Source organism: Coregonus clupeaformis, chromosome 12 (genome assembly GCF_020615455.1).
Source record: "Coregonus clupeaformis isolate EN_2021a chromosome 12, ASM2061545v1, whole genome shotgun sequence".
Lineage (NCBI taxonomy): Eukaryota > Metazoa > Chordata > Actinopteri > Salmoniformes > Salmonidae > Coregonus > Coregonus clupeaformis.
In genome coordinates, this window is record NC_059203.1 from 49,460,580 (window position 1) to 49,472,596 (window position 12,017).

At 41.7% G+C, this 12,017-nt stretch overlaps 1 protein-coding gene across 3 annotated transcripts in view; it reads right to left on the minus strand.

Moving 5' to 3' along the window:
* LOC121578355 (neuron navigator 1) overlaps positions 1 to 11,448 on the minus strand; it is a 128,963-nt gene extending 117,515 nt beyond the window's left edge. For all 3 annotated transcript variants that reach the window (XM_045223910.1, XM_045223909.1, XM_045223908.1), the window contains exons 1-2: positions 10,583 to 11,448; positions 10,185 to 10,273 (exon numbers count right to left, since the gene is read on the minus strand). In XM_045223910.1, coding sequence (XP_045079845.1) covers positions 10,185 to 10,273; positions 10,583 to 11,436 — 943 coding nt within the window. In that variant the 5' untranslated portion in view covers positions 11,437 to 11,448. The remainder of the gene's footprint in view (positions 1 to 10,184; positions 10,274 to 10,582) is intronic.
* Positions 11,449 to 12,017: the final 569 nt, after the last annotated feature.

Below are 12,017 nucleotides of genomic sequence, written 5' to 3' on the forward strand. Positions count from 1 at the left end.
ACTAGGATTAAATGTCAGGAATTGTGAAGAACTGAGTTTAAATGTATTTGGTTAAGGTGTATGTAAACTTCTGACTTCAACTGTAGCTGCTCAGTGTAAAGGGGGAAAAAATGGCCAAGTGTGGAGAGGCACATGATTACGGTGAATGTGGAAGCAATTTAGAGGTTAAGTGCTGTAATTGTGGGGGAAAACACAGTGCAGCATTTGGTGGATGCCAGGTACAGAGAGCGGTTAGAGAGGCTCAGATATAGGATCAGTCATGATGTATCGTATACAAAGGCTGTAAAACAGATGGGTAGAACTACAGTGCGGACTAATGGAGCTTACAAGGATGTACCTGTAGGAAGTGGACCTACTGTCGGGGCTAGTTCTTCTGATGGTTCTGGCATGATTTCGAGGCATGAGTGTGCGGTGTCAAAGGACACTTTGCTAATGAATAAAGTTGACTTCATAGCTTTTATTGGTAAGGTTATCAATACGACTCAGGTTGTGGAAAGCAGAAATGCCAGGTTGAAGGTTATTGTGGAGATGGCAAAAGAGATATTGGGGGGTAACAGATGTTACTGTTGAAATGTTTGTTGACATGCTGAACAATCCTAAGGGTGGAGTGTTTCAGCATGATATCGATAAAGTTTAATGGGTAGGGGAGTTTTGTTGGGGGGAGGGTGTGGTAGAAGTTAGGGATTTATTTGGTTTAGATTATATTAGTTTTTGTTAGTACAGAATTGGGCAGATCATGATTGATCGTACATTCCAGCACAGTAGGTGGCGGCATGCACTTAAACGATTTTTTGCGGACCGCCATGATATCATGTAAGAAGAAGAAGAAGAAGAAGAAGAAGAAGAAGAAGAAGAGTAGAGGAGAGCATTTGTTTGCTAGATTTTATGCTCTTACCTTTTTGTACTTTTAATACTTGCTTTTAGCTCTTAGCCTGATTTGAACCCGTCTGTGTATTTATTGACAATACATTCAAAAATGTTTGGAGTAAAACTATTTCTGACTTAAAGAAACCTTTTTATGTGCACGAGGTAAATGCCAACTTCGTCACACATGGTGTCAGAAATGGGATGATTTCCCTAGCTACAACGAGAAGACCCATGATTTAACTTTTTTAAATGTTTTAACCCCTTTTTCTCCCCAATTTCGTGATTACGATCTTGTTTCATCGCTGCAACTCCCCAATGGGCTCGGGAGAGGCGAAGGTCTAGTCATGCATCCTCCGAAATATGACCCGCCAAACCGTGCTTCTTAACACCCGCTCGCTTAACCCGGAAGCCAGCCGCACCCATGTGTCGGAGGAAACATTGCCCAACTGACAACCGAAGTCAGCCTGCAGGCTAGAGCGCGATGAGCCAAGTAAAGCCCCCCCCCGGCGATGCAGTGCCTTAGACTGCTGCGCCACACGGGAGGCCATGATTTAACTTTTTAGGGAGACAAAGGTTTTATTGAACAGTGTTTTAAACAATGGCGTGGAACAGGCTGAACAACAGACGGTGAGCAACTGGATGAAAAACTGGAGGCGTTTTGAGGTTTCTGTATTGGAGGGACGTTTCACCGGGTGGTGGGGCGTGGCCGGAGCCCAAATGGGGAAGTGGTTTGGGAATCCCCAATGCTGAAGTGAGCCATGGGGAGAGCCGCTGCCACGGCTTTATTGGTGGACATCCAAGGGACTAAGGGGACACTTTCCAGGGGCTCCAGAGGGAGACAGCCCAGGGCCTATTGAGAGGCTTCAGCTCGGGAACCCCAGGTAATCGGCACTGAATGCAGAGGGGGAGCTGTTGGGGTTGGCGTCATTGTATCTTTTAGAATCCGAGAGTGAAATACTTACACACTCGTCTCTAACATGTAGGCTCAGCATTCCCCAACAGTCCCATTACAAGTCAGAATGTTGAACAAACTTCATTTCAACTTACTTTACCTGTTGTCCGCAGTATGCTGGTCTGTATATCAGTTTGTATTTCCGGTTTTTATTTTCAATACTGATGCAATTCGCACGTGACAAACCCTTACACAATATGGCTGAGCCTAACCGAACCACAGACCGAACGGCAAACACTTCCAGCTGATTGCGAGGAAACGTGCTTCAGTGACTACGTTTGGTTACATTCGGTTATAGTTTACATATTGTGCATCACGTGCAATGCGTCAAGATTGAAAATATAAGCGACAGAACCTACCGGTGCTGCAAAGTTAGGTAAACAACACTTTCCTGTGGATACTCCACCTCCTACCGCCAAAAGGACCAACAGCATGTAGAACCGGTAAAGTAAGTGTAAATATATTATTAAACATTCTGGCTTGTAAAGACTATTGCATCTTTTTTAGGGCGACTTCAGTAAGACTGAAAATCCATGGAGTAACCATGGTAACAGTCTGATGTTTAGGCAAGAGTAGGGAGTGGTCTGCCAAGGGACTATGTGTGCTGTTGAGAATGGCAGGGGTTTCAGCAGTGTGCCTCAGGAGAGGTGTATCGCTACCATCGTCTAAAAAAAAGCTAAAGGTCTTACCTGATTGGACATGGTTATGTTTCAGGTTCTGCATTTGTCGAGAAGGGGAAGGATGTGTGCGAATGATGATGATGGCACATCCTCACTAAAATACTGAACATTCCCCATTTTATGTGTGAATGTAAATGTGTTTGTTAAAGGGTACTCTTTTCATTCGTATTTCATATCCTGCCATAGTTTGTATGTTTTCCCACCATTTCACCTGCAGCAGTTAAGTGTGTTAATTGAATGTGTGAGGAATGTGTGTAGAATCAGGATTGGTTAATTGTGTATTGTTGGCACCTCCCACCAATTTGAGTTGATTGAATAAAGGCAAATATGTGTTTGGGGGAGAGAGGCAGTTGGGAGTTGGAAGCAAGGATAGAGGAGAGCATGTTTGATAGGTTTTATGCTCCTTGTTTTAGCCTGATTTTTAACCTGCCATTGAGTACTGGTGATACAATAACTCCCTGTTATTGTAATGGTGAGAAGTTAGCATGTCCTGGGGCTATGATATTTGTGCGTCTAACTTTCTCACTCATTATTCACGATTCATTCAGGACTATCCGTAATCATGGTAGCATCCACATTAATGTAGAAGTGTTTAGAAACATTCTATTCTTATTTACAATAAAAGTGATTCCAAAATGACACAATACATTATTTATCATTAATTTCTATTGGGCACAAAATAATCTGAAACACAAACAAAACAGCAAATGCATTCAACAAGTTTGTAGAGTCACAAGCATGATGTAATCATTTTGTTCTAGGAATATGGGACCAAATTCTAAACTTTTGACTACTTTCAAACACAGAAGTGAATTTGTCCCAATTATTTTGGTCCCCTAAAATGGAGAAGGGGGGGATTATGTAGAAAAAGTGCTGTAATTTCTAAACGGTTCACCCGATATGAATGACGACACCCTCAAATTTAAAGCTGACAGTCTGCACTTCAACTTCAGAGTATTTATATAATTTCAAACCCAAAGTGCTGGAGTATAAAGCCAAAACAAAACATTGTGTCACTCTCCCAATACTTTTGGAGCTCACTGTATGTCAGATATTGAGTTGAAATGTATTTAAGTAGGTGTTTACATCCCAATGTTACACTTTATATACAACACAGACGATTAAAACACAACCCTTTGTTTGTTGTTTTACGTGTACCTGAGGGGTATTCAAAGACTCCCTATAATCTTGTCAACATGTGCAAAAAAACTGATATCTTCTACCAATCTGTCTGGGGCGGTAGGTAGCCCAGCGGCTAAGGAGTTGGACCCATAGCCAAAAGGTTGCCTGGTTGAATCCTGGGCCGGGTGCTGGAAAAAGGGGGGGGGGGGAATTGATCTGGCAACTGGAGGGCTGCTGGGTTCATATCCTAACAACAATCCCCTACTTTTGGGTGCTTAAGCAAAGCCCTTAACCCCACAACATGCTCTTCATCCAGGGGCGCTGCGCTGCAGTTTGACCCTGTGCTCCACTCGCCTGTGTGATGTGTGCAGGGGGGTTGAGAAATGAAGAGTGCAAAAGACACATTTCTGTTGTCTGTAACTATGGACAATAAATATTATTATTATTATTATTTTACCATAACATGGCCCAGGCTTCCATTAAGTAAGTAGCCTTGGACAAGTAATCCCTGTCTGAGCCAGAACGGCCTATAGGGGCAGGAGCCTATCTTCTGTTTATGTAGTGTGAAGCAACATGATGTACAGTGCTTTCAGAAAGTATTCACACCCCTTTACTTTTTACACATTTTGTTGTGCTACAGCCTGAATTTTAGATTTTGTGTCACTGGCCTACACACAATACCCCATAATATCAAAAAGTGGAATTATGCTTTTAGACATTTTTACAAATTAATACAAAATGAAAAGCTTAAATATCTTGAGTCAATAAGTATTCAACCCCTTTGTTATGGCAACCTAAATACGTTCAGGAGTAAATATTTGCATAACAAGTCATAATAAGTTGCATGGACTCACTCTGTGTCCAATAGTGTTTAACATTATTTTTGAATGACTACCTCATCTCTGTACTCCACACATACAAGTCGAGAAGTGAATTTCAAACACTGATTCAACCACAAAGACCAGGGAGGTTTTCCAATGCCTCGCAAAGAAGGGCACCTATTGGTAGATGGGTAAAAATAAGAAACGCAGACATTAAATATCTCTTTGAGCATGGTAAAGTTATTAATTACAGTTTGGATGGTGTATCAATACATCCAGTAACTACAAAGATACAGGCGTCCTTCCTAACTCAGTTGCCGGAGAGGAAGGAAACCACTCTGGGATTTCACCATGAGGCCAATGGTGACTTTAAAACAGTTACAGAATTGAATGGCTGTGATAGGAGAAAACTAAGAATGGATCAACAACATTGTAGTTACTCCACAATAAAAACCTAAATGACAGAGTGAAAACTGCAAATAATGTGGCAAAGAAATTAACTTGATCGCCTGAATACAAAGTGTTATGTTTGGGGGAAATACAACACCGCTGAATACCACTCTTCATATTTTTAAGCATGGTGGTGGCTGCATCATGTTATGGGTATGTATGTCATCGGCAAGGACTAGGATCATTATTATTATAATTTGTTGATAAAGGTAAACTGAATAGAGCTAAGCACAGGCTAAATCCTAGAGGGAAAACCTGGTTCAGTCTGCTTTCCAACAGACACTGGGATACAAATTCACCTTTCATCAGGACAATAACCTATAACACAAGGCCAAATATACACCAGAGTTGCTTACCAAGACTACATTGATTGTTCCTGAGTGGCCTAGTTACAGTTTTGACTTAAATCAGCCAGGAAATCTATGGCAAAACTTGAAAATGGCTGTCTAGCAATGATTAACAACCATCTTGACAAAGCTTGAATTTTTTTTTAAGAACATGTGTAAATATTGTACAATCTAGGTGTGCAAACTCTTAGAGACTTACCCAGAAAGACTCACAGCTGTATCGCTGCCAAAGGTGATTCTAACATGTATTGATTCAGGGGTCTGAATACCTGAGATATTTATGTTTTCATTTTCAAGAAATTTTCAAGAAATTCTAAAAACATGTTTTCACTTTGTCATTATCGGGTAATTTTTGTAGATGGGTGATATATATATATATATATATATATATATTTTAATCCATTTTGAATTCAGGCTGAAACACAACAACATTTGGAGTAAGTCAAGGGGTATGAGTACTTTCTGTGTCACGCCCTGACTCAGGGGACGCTTAAATGTTGAGTCAGGGTGTGTATATTCTTTGTTGTGTGTTTTCTATGTTTCAATCTATTATGTGTAGATCTATGTTGGCCGGTGTGGTTCCCAATCAGAGGCAGCTGTAGCTCGTTGTCTCTGATTGGGGACCATACTTAGGCAGCCTATTGGCACTAGTGGGTTGTGGGATCTTGTTCCGTGTAAGGTATGTTGTGTGTGCTACCTTGGACTTCACGTTTCGTTTATTTTGTTGTTTTGTCGTTGGTTTATTTGGTTTAATAAACATGTACGTATATCACGCTGTGCCTTGGTCTGACCCGTCATTCAACGAACGTGACATTCTGAAGTCACTGTACACCAGGACCTTACCCCCAATCCATCTTCTTAATGCTGAGTGCCAAGCAGAGGCATCATGTCCCATTTTTTTTGTCTTCTGTGAACTCGACTGGGGATCAAACTCCAAACTTTCCAATCTCAGGGCAGACACTTTAACCACAAGGCCACTGAGATGGTTTGAGATGTTGTTTGTGTCAAAAAAAATAATCTTTCAATAACTTATATGAAAACATTTGTATGGCCATAATGACATTCTTTGATATAGACAATTACTTTTTCATGTTTTCATGAGTGTTTGAGTTTAGGTCCATAAAATACAAATTTTTCGATGTATTTTCATGACATCTACTTCCTTAACACATAATTGTTTTAAGACAGTAATAACATGGACAATCAAGCTATTTGATTCTTATTTAGGACACCTGGGGGTATAAGAAACAAATGTGGAAAAAAAACATTTGATGAAGAGTTTGAATTAGGTCTTACTACCATTACCTCAATAAATTAACTAAATAACACATAATTTAGATATGCCAAAATGTTAGTCTGAAGGATTTATGGCTTTTAGTGACTGAACTACATCAGAAAGTTATTGGGATCATCTGGTAATGTGTGTGTGTGTGTGTGTGTGTGTGTGTGTGCGTGTGTGTAGATCTGCATTGGTTTGAAATATTACTTTGTCACAGTCCCTTCTAACGTCTCCTGCACTGCCTGTGAGCGTCGTAGTGGGAAACAGAATCACGTACATATTCCTGAGAAGGGGATGGGGTTATAATTTAACCGTTCAAAAGTTAGAGCCAAATTTGTAGGAAGAAACCACTGTTAGACACAACTGCATTTCGCGGGTGTTCAAGGTAACTCGTGTAACCGCGGTTCTTTGAACTAAGCGGCGCAATCAGTGGATTGAAAATTATTGGGTGGGACAAAATAGTTGTGTCCCCCTCACTTATATGCCGACTGCCCCATTGTTGGAGACAATCCCACCACCCTGCATCCTGTAAAATCCCAATTCAACGCAAGCAAGCAGATCACAAGCAAAATATTTGATAAATAGATTGGCTGTAGAAACGGTTTAATGTTCTCCTTAAACCCACTAAGGTCGATGTACGCGCCCCCGTGGAAATCTAAGCAGCATAAAAAAATATATCCCCATCAAAATCAGTCAAATCTAAACTAGAGATACAGTGGGGGAAAAAAGTATTTAGTCAGCCACCAATTGTGCAAGTTCTCGCACTTAAAAAGATGAGAGAGGCCTGTAATTTTCATCATAGGTACACGTCAACTATGACAGACGAATTGAGAAAAAAAATCCAGAAAATCACATTGTAGGATTTTTTATGAATTTATTTGCAAATTATGGTGGAAAATAAGTATTTGGTCACCTACAAACAAGCAAGATTTCTGGCTCTCACAGACCTGTAACTTCTTCTTTAAGAGGCTCCTCTGTCCTCCACTCGTTACCTGTATTAATGGCACCTGTTTGAACTTGTTATCAGTATAAAATACACCTGTCCACAACCTCAAACAGTCACACTCCAAACTCCACTATGGCCAAGACCAAAGAGCTGTCAAAGGACACCAGAAACAAAATTGTAGACCTGCACCAGGCTGGTAAGACTGAATCTGCAATAGGTAAGCAGCTTGGTTTGAAGAAATCAACTGTGGGAGCAATTATTAGGAAATGGAAGACATACAAGACCACTGATAATCTCCCTCGATCTGGGGCTCCACGCAAGATCTCACCCCATGGGGTCAAAATGATCACAAGAATGGTGAGCAAAAATCCCAGAACCACACGGGGGGACCTAGTGAATGACCTGCAGAGAGTTGGGACCAAAGTAACAAAGCCTACCATCAGTAACACACTACGCTGCCAGGGACTCAAATTCTGCAGTGCCAGACGTGTCCCCCTGCTTAAGCCAGTACATGTCCAGGCCCATCTGAAGTTTGCTAGAGTGCATTTGGATGATCCAGAAGAGGATTGGGAGAATGTCATATGGTCAGATGAAACCAAAATATAACTTTTTGGTAAAAACTCAACTCGTCGTGTTTGGAGGACAAAGAATGCTGAGTTGCATCCAAAGAACACCATACCTACTGTGAAGCATGGGGGTGGAAACATCATGCTTTGGGGCTGTTTTTCTGCAAAGGGACCAGGACGACTGATCCGTGTAAAGGAAAGAATGAATGGGGCCATGTATCGTGAGATTTTGAGTGAAAACCTCCTTCCATCAGCAAGGGCATTGAAGATGAAACGTGGCTGGGTCTTTCAGCATGACAATGATCCCAAACACACCGCCCGGGCAACGAAGGAGTGGCTTCGTAAGAAGCATTTCAAGGTCCTGGAGTGGCCTAGCCAGTCTCCAGATCTCACCCCCATAGAAAATCTTTGGAGGGAGTTGAAAGTCCGTGTTGCCCAGCGACAGCCCCAAAACATCACTGCTCTAGAGGAGATCTGCATGGAGGAATGGGCCAAAATACCAGCAACAGTGTGTGAAAACCTTGTGAAGACTTACAGAAAATGTTTGACCTGTGTCATTGCCAACAAAGGGTATATAACAAAGTATTTAGAAACTTTTGTTATTGACCAAATACTTATTTTCCACCATATTTGCAAATAAATTCATAAAAAATCCTACAATGTGATTTTCTGGATATTTTTTTCTCATTTTGTCTGTCATAGTTGACGTGTACCTATGATGAAAATTACAGGCCTCTCTCATCTTTTTAAGTGGGAGAACTTGCACAATTGGTGGCTGACTAAATACTTTTTTTCCCCACTGTATGTTATTTTGCATTGAATGCATCTCAATCCACCGCATCAGTCTATGTCGCACTTCCGCATCTGCGGTGAATGGTGACAGAGCTAGTGCAGTGTTTGTCAGACCATGAGACATCCTGAAAATCAGTCTTCTCACAAAATCGTACAAACTATTATGACCCTTCTATGGAAAGATGAGACTCTCATGATGTTGTTACTCTACGACCCCCACAATTGTCTTGGGACTCGTCTAAAGTTGGGACAGCCGATCTGCCAACTTCTGTCTGTAGCATCCGAACAGTTTGGGCTACACCCTAATATATCCCTCTGAGGAAAGGTGAGACTCTCACGAACACTCTAGGACGCCCACAGGCCTCATAAGACTTGTCTGAAGGTCCCTCGGTACCAGTTGAAAAAATGCATGGAAGTACTGTATATATGGAGACTGATTAGTGCCAAAAATAAAGGGTTAAATACATGTAAAAAATGTTTCCTGATCTTTCTTATATCTCTCAAATATAGGACAGACACTTCAGAACAAACTTCCTTCAGATTTCTTTGGGGGACTATCTGTTGTTCCATGTAGTGAATCTGTTATTCAATGCATTTGTATGGGCTAATAGCAGTAAGGCCTAAAAAAAATATTTATTCAAATAATTGTGCAAAATATTTTTGGGATACTTCAAGCAGTCTTAAAATTCTAAATCAAATAGCAAAATGATCCTTGGTATGACCTGCTTAAAACAATTCCATATGGTTTAGTAGAACCCCCCCACCCGGGCTTAGACAGGGCTTAGACTCTTATGGGTTAAGGATACCTAAGTACAATACTTACCATATGTTCTACTATTCCTGGTATAATTTTCGCAGTGCTGCAAAATCATGTCCAAGTTAAGTCTATTTCTTTATACATGTGGCCTTCAAGGCCCAGATGAGAACTCCAGATCAGAGTAGATACATATGTCAGGGGGGATTTGTGGGATGATGCCAAGCCTTTAGACACAGATAAGTGGCTGAAAACGATAAAAAATACCCAGAAAGCCTGCTCAGTTAACCATCTACAGCAGGAGGACTAGATTTGGTACCAAACCCTGTGTCTGGAGATTTGTGTAACACCTAAGCCTTAATCACAGTGGTGTAGGACTGGGGCAGTAAGACCCACAGACATATCTTCAATAAATTGGCTAAAAAGGATGTCTAAGAGATGTTTAATGGAGGTCAAATTTACTATACAAAACCAGTTTGTTCTTGAATCATTTATCCTTGGTTGGACTACTAGTGTAGCAGAATACTTTCCCTTCAAATTCAATTGGCCTACCATAATATACTGTAATGTGAGTGGGGCGAGACATGTAGTGAATGAATGTGACTCACCCAGGTCATCACAGCACACCTCCATGGAGTCAGAGGAGCAGTCACTCAGGTCCTCCAGAGAAGAGGTATCAACATCCTGGGCCTGCAACCTACACACACAGCATGACCATCAATTCACAGAATGATACAACTTTATGCACAGGCAATAAGCCTAACAATATGACTTGAATTCAAACAAAATCAGAATTGAGCTTTGTGAGGTAAATACACCTAATTGATATACAGAACAAATACATTTATAGACTTAAATTGTTTCACTACACCATTATAAAATATATTAAAAAGCCTAATCGTGATTATGTTTTCTCTCTTGAATGTATTCCAGACATACTGCCAGTGAGTGTACAGTAGAGTAAAGGTGATGTTATCAGTCTAAAAATGTGAAACACTGCCATCACCTGAACGTGAAAGGTGCCACAGTGGCCATGTTGACTTGGGCTGGCTCAATCCCTCGACATAGCACACTGACTGTCTGACTGCCATCACCACCACCACCACCCTGGCTCAGATGGGATGCTCTGCGTTTGTTGGTGGACGTATCTCTCTCAGACACAACCATGCCTTGGCTGGAGAGCTTTCCTAGTTCCCTACGCTCCTGGCGTGTATGGGTGGTCGTCAACACAGCAGTGATCAGGTTCCCGTTCCCTGCTTTAGTGTGTGAGAATCTGCCCCGACTTTGGCCTGAGTGGACATCACCACCAGAGAGCTTGCACAAGGCATCCTGCGCATCTCCATTGTCATCCAGACTTCTGTGGCAAACCCCGCCTGAGGCCCAGTTCCTGTTGGCGTTTCTCCTGGCGTGAAGTTCTCGCAAAGCCTTCTGGGATAGTGCGCTGCTGCTGCGGAGGTCAAGGGTGTCCTTGGAGCGTGGCGGTGGAGCTTGCCTCTTGGGGACCTGGGGGCTGCTGTAGGCTGACCGGCTGCCTGTGCCTCTCTCTGGGGCATAGGAGGCTCTGGAGGGGGGGCAAGGGGAACAGATACCACCCATCGGCTGCAGCAGGTGGCTCTTCAAAGCTGCACCTCTCTGCAGCTCATTGCAAAAGGTGGAGGAGGAGGAGAATGAAGAGGAGGAGGGACGTGTTTTGGCGCTGAGCTGAAACTGTGCTGTGGGGTTAGGGAAACCGCTGCCCCCTTGGTGTTTGGGATCCAGTCTGGAGAGGGGGATCATGCTCCGGGGCAGGGGGATACCAGAAACCAGACCTGAGCCTGGTTGGGCCTGGGACATGTTCTTAATGTTCACACCGCCGCTCATGGTCAATGAAGATCACTGGTACAGTTTATGAAAGAAAAAGAAGAAAGAAATTACACACTGCTCTCCGTATTTCATATTTACCTTTTTTCTCAATCGCTTGCAATAATTTTATGGAACAATGTTGTCAATTTTCAAAACGGAGTCCACAAGACACAACTCTGTGGGCTTTCGCAAAACAGTAAATGCGTTTTCAAAATGTAGTTACGTTCTCAAAACATAAATACATTCACATATACCGTCAAAATTGCAAATAAATTCATCAAAAGAACACGACTGCCTGCAAAAACATTAATGCAACCATACTTATCTCTTGAGTCCAAGCAGACAAAACAGAAATCCTAGTAGATCAATGCATTTGCTTTGCAGTCACTAAATCATGATGATCAAAATTGGAAGTACAACTATCAAAATGTGCAGAATTATGGGCAATTGCTCTCCCTTTTATGTATATATGACCAAACAATTTCATACACGTCAAAAAGTATTCCTGATAAAAAATTAAAAAAAAACATAAGCACATTGTGTACAGGATTCTGTCATCAGTATCATCACAATCCAATTCCATGTATTCAATATAAAGG